The sequence below is a fragment of the Fukomys damarensis genome, unplaced genomic scaffold (genome assembly GCF_012274545.1).
Source record: "Fukomys damarensis isolate Sample0158 unplaced genomic scaffold, DMR_v1.0_HiC HiC_scaffold_16, whole genome shotgun sequence".
NCBI lineage: Eukaryota > Metazoa > Chordata > Mammalia > Rodentia > Bathyergidae > Fukomys > Fukomys damarensis.
Window position 1 is genome coordinate 44470419 of NW_022900928.1, and position 17282 is coordinate 44487700.

Sequence of the window (17282 nt, forward strand, 5' to 3'; positions counted from 1 at the left end):
TCCCCGGTTTTTTTTTTTTTTTTTTTTTTTTTGACGGGGTTTTACCCTGTCGTTTAGGCTGGTCTTGAATTCACTACGTAACCCAGGCTGGCCTCAAAGTCATGACAGTCTTCCTGCCTCAGTCTCCCAAGTGCTGAGATTACAGGTGTGTGTTACCATGCCCTGTCACTTTGATTATTTTCAATCCCTTTACTTCCTTCCCTTTTCTCCCTCCGAAGATCCCCTTCCCTGTCTCCAGGAATCTACCTTCTCGTTTTGTACCCTCCTTCCTTTATTTATAATTTTAAGTTTCTCATATAAGAAGAAATATTAGACTTTCTGAGTATGACTTCTTTCACTTAGCATCATGGTCTCAAGTTCCATCCATTTTCTTGCAAACGACATAATTTATTTTTTATGTATAGCTGAATGATATTACATTGTTTATATACACATTTCCTTCCTTTACCCATTTTTCCTTTGATGGGCATCTAGGCTATTTCCAGAGCTTAGTTATTGTGAATCGCATTGCTTTGAATATGGATTTAGATATATCACGGTAGTGTGATGGCTTAAACTCTCAGGAGTGTACTCCAGAAGAGATTTATTGGATCAAATGGAATTTTTATTTTTAGGTTTTTGAGGAATCTCCATACTGATTTTCATAATGGTTTTCCTAGCTTACATTCCCACCAACAAGGTTGGAGGCTTCTTTTTTCCCAACATCTTTACCGGCATTCATTGTTCTTTGTGTTCCTGATGATAGCCATGCTGATCAGGGTTAGATGGAATTTCATAGTTGTTTTGATTTACATTTACCTAATGGCTACAGATGTTGAAATAAATACACACACACATACACACACACATACTGGCCCTTTGTACATCTTCTTTTGAGAAATATCTATTCATTTATGATGCCTATAATCACAGCTACTTGGGAGACTGAGGCAGGCAGCTTGTAGGTTTGAGGCCAGCCTGAACAGTGAAAAAGGGAAGGGGAGGGGAGGGGAGAGGGAGGGAGAGATGGGACTAAAAGGCACTGTAACTTAAAATTCAGTAGCTCCTATGATGAAAAAAAGTAAAGAAGATGACAGGCCTTCAGCTGTGGCCACTGTTGTCTGGTAGGGAATAAATAAAGTATCAGGCTGGGACTTCTTTTTATTTTGAAAATATGGTTAATCTTTGTTCATTACTCTAGCAGAACTGCTCCTCTTTATAAAACTACACATGCGTTTTTTTTATTCAGTAAGTTTTCAATCTGTGTATCGGCCTATACTAGGTGTACTAGGTGCTACATTTGGCAGGCAACAAAACTAGATGTCTCTCTGTTGCTGGGCATAGTGGCACACAACTGTAATCCTAGCATTGGGAAGGCTGAGGCAAGAGGATCACTCAGTTAGAGGTCAGCCTGGGCTACATAGTGAGTTTTGTTTTATTTATTTTAATTTTTTTATTTTTTTGGTAGCAGGGATTGAACTCAGGTCCTTGCGTTTGCAAGACAGGCAGTGGAACCACTGAGCTAAATCCCCAGCCCCCATAGTGAGTTTTAGATGAGCCTAAACTATATAGTGAGACCTTGTCTCAAAAAAATAAGTTAACTACTGTCTTAATGAGTGTTGCTAAGAAATCAAAGTGTTTTGGGAGGCCTCCATATTTAATTTCTTTAGACATTTTTCATACTGGGCACAATGGAAAATTAAAGATGTGAACATAGAATTTGTCTACATACCATTTGCTGCTTCTCTGGGAGTGGTTCTTCAGTGGCACTGAGGATTTCCTTCTGGAAGATAGAAATAATAATGTCTTTGTTCCTTTTCTTGTTACTGCTCTACGCTTCTCTCCCTTTTTTCTCTTTTCCTCCTTTGCTATCTACTTTTGTCTTCCCTCTCGCATTGCCGGTAACACAGATGAACACTTTTTATGGAAAATCATGTAATCTTTGTAATAAAACCTATTGCTTTTTAATGTGATGAGTATTAACTTTTGTATGAGTTTGTTGTTAATAGATTGATAGTATTTTTCTTGCCTAGATAATGGAAATAGAAGAGCAGAAGCAAAAGCAGATGGAATTACTTGAACAACTTGAACAACAGAAGTTAAAATTAGAAACTGATTGCTTCAGAGCTCAGCTGGAGGAAGAAAAAAGGAAAAAAACTGAACAGACTGGGGTAGGATGCAGGAAATCTCTCCATATGAGTCATTGGGGACAAGGAAATATAAGCAGTCATAGAATTTAGAAAATAAAATATCTCTAATGTTTATTTGGTCATTTAATAATGTATATATAAAAACAAGTTTACATCAGCCTAATGTTTTTTTTTCTTTAAGTGTCCATTGAGTGCCAATATAAATGCACTGTCTATATAAATATGATTATGATTTGCATGTTATATATCGTGATGCATGTCTGTAATCCCAGCCCTTTCGGTGGCTGAGACATGAGAATTGCAAACTTTTGAGCCCAACCCTGATAATTTTATGGCTTAGTGAGACCCTGTCTTGAATTTTTCAAGAAAGGGTTGGAGATGTAGCTTCAAGGGAAGGCCCTGAGTTCTATCCCCCGTACTATAAAATTAAATAAGTAAATAAAGCCATATAGAAATTTACAATTGTAAAACTTAAGTTTACACAAAATACTTTAGTACTTGTTTCTGAATTTTCAGTTTTATCTTTTACCAGGTTGACCCTGCTCCAGCATCATTCCTTGTAATTTCTGATGAAGATAGTCATAGGCAGATGATTCATAACTACCAACAGCAGCTTTTACAACAAAACAGGTATTGGCTAGGATATAATTTCCATATGACAGGGTATGGTACACCTTTTAGATTTCTTATTTGGCTTATATACATATCTAATTTGAATATACATTTCTAAACTTAATGTATAAACACTAGATAACTGGGGGCATTTTTTCATTTATTGTTGTGTTTGTTCTTGGTAGGTTACACAGGCAATCTGTTGAAGCAGCCAGGAAACAATTACTTGAATATCAGATTATGTTAAAAAGAAGGTACCCATCAACCTCAGCTACTTCATTGATATCTGATTCCATTATAACAGTACCACCACAGAAATCTGAAAAATCCACTGCTATATCACAACATTGGGATCAGACTCAGAGACTCGAGTTGAATCTTAATAAATATCAGCCCATTCAGATCTCAAAATTAAAGCAAGATCATATTCATGCACCAAGAAAAAGTCAGTTTCCACAGAAAGAAATGAGAGAAACATCAAGCACTTCAGATTTTCTAGCCAAGCAGTCTTTGGAGTCACAAGAACGTCTAAGGCAATTCTCCCAGGTTGAAGCACAAAAGAGAGACTATAAATTAATTTCTAAATATTTACATACACTTTCAACTGCTTTGCCACATGATAGACAGCTGGTATTACAGGACACTAGAAGAATATGTGAAACATTGAGGCCAACAACTTTTCAAGCTGTGGATTCCCAGCAAATAGTGGCAGAGGACAGTGAAAATATATCTTCAAAACTAACTGAGCCTTCATTCCTACCACTGGTGCCTGAACATTCTTTTACTATTTTGCCTAGTAAAGTTGAGTCTGGAAAAATTCAAGAGCCCCTTTCAACCGTGAATAAAAGTACAGTTTCTGTAAGTCATTCTGTAATCAACCAAATGCATGATCGACCTTTTCTATCCTCAGACACTATCACAGCCCAGCAAGGTAATTTGAAGGCTCTTCAAGAACAGTTAGAATTACAGAAGGAAGTTCTCCAGGCAAGACAAGAAGCTCAGGAACAGTTTTTTTTGCTCAAACAGAAAGAATTGGAAGAGCAGATTGGTCTCTCGGTATTCCCACTGGTTGCTCCAGATTCATTCACTTCACTGCCTTCTGCCAAAGCTGAATGTGGGAGAATCCAGGAATCTTCTCCAACCAAAAATGGTCCTTCAGTTTTCTCAGGCCATCCTGTGGTTCCAAATCTTCAGGATAGTCTTTTGAGTTTTTCACAGCCTGTCTTACCACAACAAAATAATTTAAAATTTCTCCAAGAACAGTTAAATATTCAGAGGGATAGTCTTCAGGCTAGGCGGGAAGCTCAGGAAGTCTTACTTGTACATAAACAGAGTGAACTGGATGGAAGAGTATGTTCTCAACAGGCTGAGCCTTCTTCTCTGCCATATCAGGTAGCTCAGCACACATTTACTTCACTACCTTTTCCTGATAGAAAATCTGAAAAATTCGAGGAGCAGCATTTATCTGGCAGTGATAAAGGGCTTCTTTGTGTTGGAATCCCAGAATCTCAGAATAGGTCAAGTTTTCTACAGCAGTTTGTACCTCTTCATGATAATGTGAAGTTGCTCCAAGAACAGGGGGCTGCACAGAGGGATACTCTTCCAGCTAGGTGTGATGCACAGGTAGAATTCATTCCACATGGTCACAGGGATTTGGGGGACCATTTGCCTGGACAGACAGGTTCTTCATTCTTACCACTGGTTACTCAACATTCAGATGCTTCACAAACTTCTGCAGATGTGGACCCCAGAAGATTTCAGAAAATTTGTTCATCTGAGGAGAGTAGGAGTCCCTCAAGTCATTTGGTGATTCCACCATTTCAAGATAAGTCTCACCCACAGCATAGCCTAACCCAGCAAGAACATTTGATAGCACTCCAGGAACAGTCACACATTCAGAGAGTAATACTTGGTGCTAGACGAGAAAATCAGGAATTTGTACACAAACAAAATAAATGGGATAAAGGGATTTCATCTGAACAGACTGGTACCTCTTCATCTGTATCCCAGACAGCTGAATCTGAAAGAATCCAGGAGTTTATATCAATCACGAGTGATGTTAATGGTTCCTTTAGCCATTCTAAGATTCCAGGATTACAAGAAAAACTTTCACACCATATTCTACCTCTGCAAGATAATTTGGAAGAACACCAAGAACAGTTAGACACAGAGAAAGAGGTCTTTCATCTTGGTCAGAAAACCCAAGGAAATACATCTTCTGAACAAACTGTCTTGTTTTCATTTATACCTCAATTGAGACAGCCGTCATTTACATCATTGCTTTCTGTCGGCTCTAGTACAACCCAGGACCCTCTTTCAACGGAGAGTGATAGTAACATTCCTTCAAGCCATTTTCAGATCCCAGAGTTGCGGGATAGGCTTTTGAAGATGTCACAATTTATCCAGCCCCGACAAGATAATTTGAAGGCACTTCAAGAACAGCTAGCTAAACAGAGGGAGGCCATCATTCAGTCTAGACAGGAAGCTCAGGAAAAAATACTTTTACTTAAGCAGAATGGGTGGAAGGAGAGAATATCTTCTGAGCAGGTTGGTACTTCTTCACTCTTAGCAACACAACATTCATTTGCTTCATTGCCTCCTACTGAATCTGAACAAACCCAAGAACTTTGTCCAGCTAATAGTGATAATACTATCTCAGGTCCTTCTGAAACACAGAGATTGCCTGACAGACTGTGGGGTTTATCACATCCTGTTTTACCTCAACAAGATAATTTGATTGCACTTCAAGAGCACATTCATACACAGACAAATGCCTTTTCTTCTATTGAGAAAACCCAGAAAGAATTATTGTTGCCCAGACAATATAAATTTGAAGAAAAAGTACCTTCTGAGCATTTTATCCAACCTCAGTATGGTGATTTGAAGGCACTTCAACAGCAGTTAGATATACAAAGTAAAGCCATTCGATCTGGACAAGAAGTTCAAGAAGAACGACTTTTGCAAAAATTAAGTCAGTTGGAGCAAAGAGTGTCATCTGAGCAGATTGGCTCCTCTTCACTTTCATCCCAGGTGGCATTGCCTGCTGCTCATTCTGAAAGACTTGAAGAGTCTTTCCTAACCAAAAGTGATGATACTGAGACCCCAGGGTCACAGGGTAGGCCTTTGAGCTTTTCACAGGCTAGTCTTTCTCAGAAAGATAGTTTGACAATGCAGTTGGAATTAGACAGGGAAGTGGTGCATTCTACAGAGAAATCTCAGGAAGAACTGCTTTTAAACAGGCAAAGTAAGTTGGGCAAAAGTGAATCTGCTGAGCATGCTGTCCCCTCTTTGTTTCTATCCAAGGAAATAGAGCATTCATTCATTCCACTACCTTTTGCAGAAGCTAAATCTAAAAGCATTTGTGAATTGTATTCATCTGAAAATGAATATGCTGCTACCTCAAGTGATTCAGTGATCCCAAGATTTCAACATAGACTGTTCAGCTATTCACAGCCTGTTTTAGCTCAGCAAGATAATATAGATCTTCAGAAGCAATTGGATCTACAAAGGGAAATCCTACATTATAGCCAAAAAGCCCAGGAAAAATTGCACATACAGAGAAAAACATCATTGGAGCAGCAGATGCAGAAACATCAAGAGACATTAAAGGATTTCTTTAAAGACAGCCAGGTATATTTTAAATACCTAAGAATTAAACAGTGGAGGTGTAAGCCTTGACTCAGTTTTAATCCTAAGACTAAGGTTTGTAGGTTAGAATAAGTGATATAACTTTAAATGTGCTTTAATTTTCTACCACAAACAATGTGAAAATTAAAACGGTTATGATGGGCATGGTGATACCAACCTGTAATCACAGCTTCTTGGGAGGCTGAGATAAACCACAAGTTCAAGGTCAGCCTGAGCAACTTAGTGAAACCCTACTTCAAAAAACAAAGCTGGGAACAGCTGTAGCCAGTGGTACAGAATCTATAAATGCAAACCCAATAATATTTTTTTAATTGCCCTACCTGATATATTGAATATGACTTCGATATATTTGAAGTCCAACTAATTTTAAGTATACATACTAAAAAAACAGATTTTCATTTGAAGTCTTCTTATAATAGGATTTAAATTTACCATCTGTTAAAATTATAAATACTGGTCAAGCTGGATTTGGTGGTAGACCTAATATTTGGGAGGCTGAGGCAAGAGGATCATGAGACCAGACTAGACAACATAATAAGACCCTGTTTCAAAAACAAACCAAAAATAACTGGTTTAGGAGAGTTTTTCTTATACAGTAGTAGATCTCGTGCTCTTTATTGACTAAAGATATATGAATCAGGATAATACCATCTTTTTCCTTAAGTGACATTGTATATATAGCTGGCATGATTTTCACCTAATGAAAAGCTGGACTTCAGCTTACATCTGAATTGTTGAAAAGTCTGGTATAGTCACTCACATTTTTAGTTTCTCCACAAGGGATATAAGAGTGTTTTGAATATGAATGGATCCATTTTATTTTAAAAGGTTGCTTATATGTATTACTTAGTGTAAACAGAATTCTGCAAATCCTTGGGTTTCAGAAGAAGCTTGAGTTGAGTCCAAGCAAAGTCAAGTCCTTAGGAATTTTCTGGTCATTTAATGGAAAAGAAAAGAATGTTCTTTTATTGAAAGATAGGTAGAGTGAAAGCTGAGTTTTTAGGTCTAGGTTGTACTTTGTCAAGGAAATACCACTCTTTGAATGTTGGATTCATAATTTTTTAAGAAATTGTGACAGTGTGAGTGATGGAACTTTATTTGATTAAGGTTCTGATTTAAGAAGAAAGATATACACAACCCCTTAGTTTGTATCATCCCCACCCTCACCTGTCTACTTTTTTCAGGCAAGCAAGCTAACAGTTCAAAACGATTTAAAAGCGCAGAAGATGGGGCAGCTCAGAGAGTGGCTTCCTCATTTGGACGACCTAGCAAGAGGTGGTGATCAGGAAATCCTTGTTCATGCAGATAGGAACAGCTCTGATGATGGCCAGTTGCTCTCAGAAGATGCTAGTCCCAAGCAAAGTGGTAAGATGATTGCATTTTATTGTAATCCACTGATTCTTTTCTCCTTTCATCTCCTGTAGCTTGCTGGTCAAATAATATTAATTGTCATTGTTCCTAACTGTTGTCTTTGACTTGATAGGTGAGCCTCTGCACAAAGAACTAGGGAAAAGAGCCTCAAAGCCACCTGTGGCAAAAGTTAAATGTGGATTGGATTTAAATCAACATGAACTTAGTGCTATACAAGAAGTAGAATCACCCATAAGTGGCAGAACTTCTGTACCAGGTAGACAATTTGATGCAATAAAAGATATTTTAGTAGTTTGCCAATTTGCTACATTTTTTCAGGATGCTAAAATTTGTCAGACTTGGTCTTTGAGTACTTGTGAGAAGAAAAACTTGGCATATATAACACTTTAAAATTTGGGCTAAAGAAATGTGGCATCGAGTAACTAATTTCTTTATCATTTATATAGGAAAAACTAATTTACTTCAAACAGAAATTCTTTGATAGCTCATATTCTGATACTCCTGTTCGCTCTGCTTTGATTTATATTCTGCCTTCTAACCCCGTTTCTTTAGAATGTCACCCAGTTCTTTTTTTTTTCTCCTTTCCTTTACAGCCTTTTTTTCTTTATTACCTGTACTACCTTTTCCCTATATCTTTTTCTTTAAGCAAAACATTTATTGGTACATTTTAGATATACAGAATGATAACAGTCATCCTAGAATGTGTACCTGTATGTGATACATCTTGCTTCTTTTTTTCCATTCTCCCTCCCCTGCCTTGTCCCCTCTGCCCTTCCTTATTTACAGAAGCTTTGTTTCCATTTTTCCTTCTGTTCTCTTTTTTTCTTGTCCTTTCTTTCCTTTCTCCCTTCTCCCTCACTAGTTTCCCTTCTCATTTGAATATTTTCTTCCCATTTCCCAATATCTGTTAGACATTTTGGCCCTATTTCCATTTTTGGTTTCTCACACCAGAGAAGCAGTGCAATATTTAAACATGTGTCTCCAATTTATCTTACTTAAGAATATGGTCTCAAGGTGCATCCATTTAGCTAGAAATGTCTCACCCTTATCCTTTATGGCAGAGTAGTACTCCACTGTATTAAAAAAGCACATCTTTATCCATTCATTTTTTGATTGACATTTGGATTGACATTTAGATTTAGATATTACAAACTGTGCTGCTATAAACATGGGTGCACATATATCGCTGTGGTATGATCCTTGTAAATCATTTGGGAAAATACCAAGAAGAGGAATAACTGGGTCAAATGGAACCTCTAGTTGAAGCCTTTTAGCATGAAAAGCATGCTCACAGTGGCTCACTTCCTCTCACCATATCCCTGTAATATCAATGGGGACCAGTTTTTAATACATGAACCTTTGGAGGAAACTTAAGATCCAAACCATCATATGTAGTATGGCTTTATAACTAAAGTTATTAAAATTACATGTGGGAATGGCAATTAGAGAAAAAGAAGAATCTAAAAAAGCTTTGGGGGAGTGATAATTAAAAAAAGTTTGGAAACCCTGGTTTTTATTGATCTTGAGAATTTTATTCCTTTTGTTTCTCCTTTCCATGTATATTTTGTTAATTCCTTCATTCTAATTTTTGTTCTGAATTTTTATTTTGGTTATTAAATTTTCAGGCCAGGTGTGGTGGCACATGCTTATAATCCCAACACAGTGGAGGCTGATGCAGGAGTATCACAAAGAGTTTGAGACCAGCTTGGGTTACATAGTGGGTTCAAGATCAGCCTGAATTTTGTAGCAAGACCCTGTCTTAGAAATGAATAAATAAACTGTAGTTTCTAGAAGATTGGTTTTTCCTCCCTTTTCCTAACATCCTGCTCTTGTTTCATAGATACAGAATATTTGTTTGGTTTCTATATGTTAAGCTTTTTTGTGTATCTTCAGAAGACTTTCCTATAATATTTTACGTGCATTATATGAATAGAATGCTAAAAGGCTAATTGGAAGTATTATGAGTGATGGCTTTTTATTTACTATTAGGTTTCATTGGAAAGGGTATGAATTTTTCATCAGGAACTTTCAACTTAATAGCTGTAGTTCTTTTCCTTCAAAGAAAGATGCTCCGATATGAGCACAGCCAGACTGTTGCCATTACAGATCCAGGTCTGGCAGATCTAGGTTGATGAGGCAGACTTCCCTTCGTACCCTTGTTGTCTTCATTGCAGTCATCACCCCTCTCTACCCTTGCCTCCTTTCTGTGCCTAATGTCCCTGAATTCAGAGTGCTTTGGAGTCAGTCTCTCCAGAAAATGAACCATTTACCTCCTCGGAGTAATATGAAGGACAGGGTTATTGGGATACCAGAACTTCAAACTGTTTAAGTTTGTCATTAGAATATTCTCTGTTTGTAGTTAGAGGTATGTCCTAGCCATTTTATTTTATTATTTTGAGAGTAAGTATTGCTATATTGCCGAAGCTGAGCTTGTGCTGGGCTTATAGGCATGTACCATCACATTTAGATCATTGAGGCTTTCTTTGAACTTCATATACATTTTCAATGTATATTAAAACACTCTTAAAGGTTAGTAAGTTTTCCAGGTATTTTTTTCCTGTGAGTATTCAATACTGAAGTATAATCTTCTATTAGGAAATAAGGATACCATTAAAAACAGTAAAATTGAAGTAAAATAATTTAAAGACCTGACTCTGAACAATAAGCCATTATTGTTTTTCTTGCTAATCAGATCAGTTTAGTTTTTACCTAATGTAAATTGCCGTTTTAGTTTTAGCCATGTGTAGAAACTTGTGGAAATCTAATGAGTCAGTTCATTTTCTTTTTGGGTAAACCAGAGTTTAATCAAGGCAGAGATCCCTTGAGGGTCTCAGTAAGCCGAGAGCAGAGTTTCCTTGGGAGCCCACTGCCTAGTGATCCGTTATATCATCTTCAACCAGCTACTCAGGAGCAAGGCTGTGGCGATGGCTACACTGATGAAGCAGGTGAGAGATAAATTAGTTGACAGTGAGATTGTTTGCACAAGTGTATGTGCACCAGTGGATATTGACTTGTAGTTTGATAATACTGGTGAATAAGCTCAGTGACTAAACCACAAATCACACCTATATTCTTTTATCATTTGCTTTTATAAAAAGTGATGGGGGCAATGCTGGACATTGTGGTACATGTCTGTAAACAGTACTATGAAATATAAAAATTATCTGTGATGCTCTAAATCATGGTCAATGTGGCATTCTATGAAATTGTTGGGGGATTTTTTGTTTTATTACCAGGGATTGAACTCGGGATCTTGTGTATGCGAGGCAGGCACCGTGCCACTGAGTAAATCCCCAGCTCAGTTGTTGGTGTTCATTGGGAGAACACCAGGGTCCAGCTGATCTGGCTAGGTCAGCCCCTGACTGTCAAGGGGCTGCTTTTCTCTTTCTCATAGCCATCCCCAGATTTGGATTTTCTTTTTGGAGATGACCTAAATTTTTTATTTATCTGTGTCCTCCCTGCCACTACCTCAACACTTTGATTTCTTAGTAGCTTTTAAGGTAGACTACAACTTCAAACTCTGTATCATTTGTTTTTGTTAGAAAGCCTGATATGGTGAATTGTGTGTGTCATGGGGAGATAATTGTTTAGGATGTTGCTTTCACTTTTCTTAGGAATGTATTCATGGGTCCCTGGTATGAGTTTATTATATCCCAACTGATGACACTTCTGTTTCACTTTTCAGGGACCCTTCTGCTGAGTATTTTTAACATCTCAAGTAATTCTGACCTTGCTTTTTCCTCATTTCTATTTTTCACTATTTACCACTATACAAATGCTACCCTGTTCACTTAGCTTTCCTTTAGGGTTGACCCAATGGTATGTTATAGATAAAAGTGCATAATTGTGATCAATTGAAATAAGAAACCCTTGATTAACTTCTCATCTCCCACCTTGTTTTTTTTTTGTTTTTCTGTACCAGGGATTGAACTCGGGATGTTGTGCTTATAAGGCAGGTGGCAGAACCACTGAGCTAAATCCCTGGCACCCAGCTTGCTTTTGAAATTAGCTATTTAAGAGATTAAAAAAAAATTCACAATAAAATTTTACCATCTCACACTTTTTTTTGAAATTTAGCATGTAGAGAAGCTACCAAATGACACTTAATAGTTAAATCATTTAGATCACAATAATATATTTTTTAATGAACCAGAATAAGAGTAAAATTATGTTTAAAAGGCAAATGATTGGAGGCCGAGGCAGGAGGATTGCAAGGTCTGGGCAACTTAGCTGAGGCCTTGTCTCAAAATGAAATGAAAACAAAAGAGATGTATTAAAAAAAAAGAGAGAGAGAGGGAGAGAGAGATGTACTCAACAGTGGAGTACTTGCTTCACATGAACAAAGAACTGGCCTTTGCTGTTAGCTTTGCTATTGTTTTAATTAAGCATGATACAAATATTGCTTATGTCTCTACATGCAGTAGTAGACATGTAGGTGTATATATGTATTTGTGTGTGTGGACTAGAGTTCCATTTTTAAGAAACACCATTAATGTATACTGATCTCTTTTATAATAAGATGGTAATCATGAGTCAAAAGTTTTGTTTATGTGCACTACAGCAGTTTTATTATTCTGCTTCAGACCCACAGATGACTGTAAGCCTTGGCCAGCTTTCCCACAAATTCAAAATTCATGAATATTATTAGTAGCACAGGCTGTGTATGGTGCTGCTCACTTTTAATCCCAGTACCCTGGGCAACTGGGCCAGGAGGCTCAAAAGTCAAGCCCAGCCTGGACAAACTGGCAAGATACTCTGAAAAACTGGGTGGGATGTGCACTTAAGAGATCAGCATGAAGGGCCTGAGTTCAGTCTCCAGTAATCTCCAGTGCTTGGGGGGGGTGTGTGAAAAAAACTTGGTTGAAGCTAGGCATGCTAGCACATACGTGTAATCCCAGCACCCAGCAGGCTGAGGCAGGAGGATCACCAGAGGCCAGGCTGAACCATGTAGAGAGACCCTGTCTCCAAAAGGTCCTGGTGGCACAAGAAGTAGTACCAAGAATGAACAAATGGGATCATACCAAATTAAAAAGCTGCACAACAAAAGAAATACCAAAAGAGTGAAAAGACAACCCACAGAATGGGAAATAAATTTTTCCAGCTATTCCTCAGACAAAGGACTAATATTTAGAATATATAAAAAACAAAAAAAATTAGACCACCCCCAATAACGACCCAGTCAAAAATAGGCAAGTGAAATGAGTAGACACTTCAGTGAAAAAGAAATGCAGATGAGCAATAAATACATGACGAAATGCTCAGCATCACTGGCTATTAGAGAAATACAAATTAAAACAATACTGAGATTCCATTTTACCCCAAAAAGAATGGCTGTCATCAAGAAGTCAAATAATAGCATATGCTGACAAGGCTAATGGGAGTGGGGTGGGGGGTCTTCTGTTCTATTGGTGGGAATGTAAACAAGTAAAAGCACTATAGAAATCAATGTGGAGATCTGCAAAACACTGAAAATACAAATTTGACTTGACCCTTCTAGGTATTTTCGAAAGAATTAAAGACGTATATTACAGTGATGCATGCATATCCATGTTTATAGCAGCACAATTCATAATAGCTGAATCCTGGAAGCAGTCTATATGTCCATCAATAGATGAATGGATAAAGTAAATGTGTTTTCACATAATGGGGCACTACTCTGCCATAAAGAAAGATAAACGAGTCATTTGTAGGAAAATGGGCACACCTTGAGGCTGTATAATGTTGAGTGAAACAAACCAGACTAACAATCTTAAATATCACATGATTTCTTATATATGAGAAACCCAAATTACAGAGAATAAAATAAAAGGTAGATAATAAGTAGGGTGGTAGATCTTTCCCAGAGAATCAAGAGAGGGAATAAGAGGCATGAAGGAAAGATGATGAAAAAAGGAATTAAGATGGGCACATGTACCAGCCCCACACAGGAATGAAATATTATGTCCTGTACTAATACAAAACTGACATAGTATAATTGTTATATATCTTCTAATATGTCAAACAATTAGAAATTATAATATATTAAAATATGTTTATTTTGACCTTAGCACTAAAAGGTATAAAAGGAGAAAAATTGGGGCTGGGAATACAGCTCAGTTACAGGGCCCTTTGTATCCATACACCAGACCTTGGGTTAAAGCCTCAACTTAATTTAAAAATTAAGTCAGGGTTTGGTAGCTCAGGCCTATAGTCCAGCAACTCCAGACAGTGAAGCAGGATTGCTTGTGGCCAGGAATTTCAAGACCAACCTAGGCAAACAGATCTCCATATGAAAAAAGAAAAAGAAGTAAAATTTAACTCCTTGTCCTATTACTTATTAGCAATCACTGTTTGTACTTTGATGTTGTCTTTTTTATGTGCCTTTTATCCCTTTAGAAAACTTACTGTGTTCTTGATTGAATATTGTTGCTTTTCTACATAATAAGAATAAATATTTCCCATAAGGTTCAAAGGGTTTTATTCATGTGATAGTGAAAACTACCACTGAAAAAAATAAAAGTAGTGAGTGTTGCCTAGTATTTTAAATGAAAAAAGAAGTGATTTTTTTTCCTTTGATCTAAGATGAGGCAACTTTAAGAACCAAAACAGGAAAGTTGGGATTATTGGCCTCTGTTGCTAATAACTTATTTGTCCTAATCCATATTTTTCCTATCATTTTGAATTCCAAATTTATATTTTAGTCAAGGTCAAGGAATTTGATGTTGAGAATCATGCTGTGTTAAGTTACGCTGCAGAGGAAGCAGAGCACATGTGCCTGGGTCCAGCTGTGAGGCCAGATGATAAGGTTAGCAGTATCTTCTCATGTTTGGTTTGTAGAGCTATGTGATTTCATGTTCTTTGGTTTACTAAAATGCTATGTTCTCTGAGATCTGCTCTTATTGAAGTGGATCAGTGATGAAAAATAGCCAAATCTGAGCGTCAGAAGACCTTCCAGTCTTCCTGATGCATGATCACTATAGTTCTGAGAAGCAAATCTGTAAAATAACAACATAGTAAGGGGTGTGTGTGTGTGTGTGTGTGTGTGTGTGTGTGTATGTATTTTATGTGCATGCGTGTATGTTCATAAGGTAATTAAATAATTGAGGGCATTTTGATGGGTGAGATTGGAGACTCGTGTGTGTATCTAGTCATTTCTGAGCAATGATGAAAAAAGATTTCACTACTGACCTTTGTAACTATGAAGGTTTCTACACTTGACCTGAGCTCAGAATTGACAGCAGCTTAGGTTAGTTTTCCAGATACTGTACTATTTGACACGTCATGGTCTAATATTTCCTTTAATTTTTAGACTGAAACACAAGATATTTCTCATGAGCCGTTATCTTCAATATCTGTTTCTACTGGCAGTTTTTTAAGTTATGAAAACACAAATTTGAGCCTTACGGATCCAGGTAATGATATTAAAATGTAAACAAATTGAAAGTCCAATACCAATTAAGTTACAGTGTGGTACAGGGAGGAAATGTTGCTTTTTCACAACGCAATGGGGAGAAAGAGAGTTTCTTTAAGTCTAGAAAATAAAGTTTCAGTGTCTAATAGAATAATGGTATTCTAAAAGTGACTAGAAGTCATATAATACTCTATTATGATTCCTAACATATATGATTGCTAACACTCCTCACATAGATTCCTAACAACATGCTGATGTCCCATTTTCCCATTCAGTGGAGTTGTATCTTAGGAAATCTCTTGATTGCACTGATCTATTAGCAATATATATTGCCATACATCTCTCTACCAAATTATATTTCTAAAGAAGCACCCAACTGGGCGTGGTAATCCCAGCATTTGGGAGGCTGGGGTAGGAGGCCAGCCTGGGCTATATAATGAGTTCAAGGCCAGCCTGAACAGCAAAGTGAAACCCTATCTCAGAAAAAAGAAGCACCCAGGGCCACAGATTTAGCTCTATGGTTCCTCTGCCTGCCTGGTAAGTGCAAGGTCCCGAGTTCAATCCCTAGTACCAAAAAAAAAAGAAGCACCCAGCTGTCAAAAGGAATATACAGTGTTAACATCAATTAAAAATTTTTGTTAAATTTCAGAGCCATTCTCAGAGTATGTGGACCACCAGGAACAAGAACCTGTCACCAGTAAAGAAGAGGAGACAGATACTTTAAATTCTGTAGATCCTTCAATACAAGTTACTTATCAGCAGCAGAACTCTTCAGATGTTCATAAATCTCTGTTGCCTGCAGTGGAAGAATTTACACCTGGACATACACACTGTCAGCGGATCATAGACAAACACATAAATGAATCAACTTGGATACCTGAGAAAACAGACTTTCAGGGTAAAACCATTTTAAAGGAAAAAAAAATATATAGATATGTATGTATATATTTTTGTGTATAGTGCCAAAAAATATATACATTGGGAAAAGAAAAACATAAATATTTTAATGCTAAATTTATTGAGATAAAAATTAATACAAGTTCCTTTTGTTCTCTACAATTATGAGAAGTGCTTAAGTGGTGTCCATTAGCTTCTAGACATTTATTAGTACAGAGAACTGCTGAAATGTGTATACATTTTTTTTTTGCCAGACTGTATATATGTATGTAAGTCAGTTAACCTTTTATCCTTTTGAGTTTTTAGTAAATATTATTCAAACTTCATGTTTTTATGCCTGTTGCAGCACAGTTTTACCACAGGAATACTGATATTTACTGAAGAGGAGATATGGACCCAATATGACTGTAGAGGACATTAATGACCAAGTCTTCTTTTACCTTCTCAAGTTAGCTTTTTGAACTGAGTCTGGGTGCACCTGAGAAATCAGAGAGATCTTGGTTCAGATCAGGTTGAGACTGTTTCCTAGGTGTGAAACCGTAGGTAAATGCACTTTTTCATCTTTCATAAAAAGAAAGATGTTGGAAATTAAAAGGAGGTATGCACATAAACTACACTGTCCGGCCCATGGTAACAATGAATACAGTGAGCCTTTCTCCTTTTTCCTTCTTTTAATCATTGCTCCTGAAGTGAGCTAAGTAAAAACAGCAAAGCTTATAGCAATTATGGTGAACAGTTTAGAGCTTTCCATGTGAACAGCCTGTGGTAGCACGTGTGCCATAGGGTTTACACCACTTGCTTATAGCAAAGCCATTGTCATGTGTACCTGTCACTCCTATTTAACCTGAGAAGTCTTTGGTAACTGAGAGGATCTGGGGTTTTGTTTTGTTTTGTTTGTTTTTTACCTTGGAAATAATCATGATAGGATTTAATTTGAAAGCATTTGCTGATCATGAAAAAAACATAGTTAGCAAAGTTTTTAATATGTTCTTTGTACTGCTTTTTAGGCTTTACTTTAAATCTTAAAAATAAATTCTTTTTTTCCTCACAGTTCCAACTGTCGACTTTGACTTTCCAGAACTAGAACACGTTTTTCCAAATTTGCATCATCAGCTCTTTAAACCCTTAGACCCACACCCTGACTTTGATTTATCATCATCATCCTCTGGGATTTCTCAAGACAACAGAGATTCTTACCAGGTATATTAAACTAGTTTTAATTCTTGTAGAACAGT

General features: G+C 37.1%; 1 protein-coding gene and 2 non-coding genes across 17 annotated transcripts in view; all 3 read left to right on the forward strand.

Annotated features, from left to right (window-relative positions):
• The window catches only part of Cep295 (centrosomal protein 295), a 49365-nt gene that overhangs the window by 25909 nt on the left and 6174 nt on the right, over window positions 1-17282 (forward strand). For 14 of the 15 annotated variants that reach the window (XM_010633671.2, XM_033764277.1, XM_033764280.1 and 11 more), the window contains 10 exons: window positions 2013-2150; window positions 2662-2759; window positions 2927-6371; window positions 7574-7754; window positions 7873-8016; window positions 10559-10705; window positions 14441-14544; window positions 15049-15151; window positions 15800-16048; window positions 17099-17247. In XM_010633671.2, coding sequence (XP_010631973.1) covers window positions 2013-2150; window positions 2662-2759; window positions 2927-6371; window positions 7574-7754; window positions 7873-8016; window positions 10559-10705; window positions 14441-14544; window positions 15049-15151; window positions 15800-16048; window positions 17099-17247 — 4758 coding nt within the window. The remainder of the gene's footprint in view (window positions 1-2012; window positions 2151-2661; window positions 2760-2926; window positions 6372-7573; window positions 7755-7872; window positions 8017-10558; window positions 10706-14440; window positions 14545-15048; window positions 15152-15799; window positions 16049-17098; window positions 17248-17282) is intronic. The other variant, XM_033764281.1, reaches the window with a different exon arrangement.
• On the forward strand, window positions 14647-14727 carry LOC117286461. Its single transcript, XR_004517629.1, has one exon. It is a non-coding gene; the product is annotated as a small nucleolar RNA U2-19 (small nucleolar RNA).
• LOC117286460 lies at window positions 14896-14967 on the forward strand. Its single transcript, XR_004517628.1, has one exon. It is a non-coding gene; the product is annotated as a small nucleolar RNA U2-30 (small nucleolar RNA).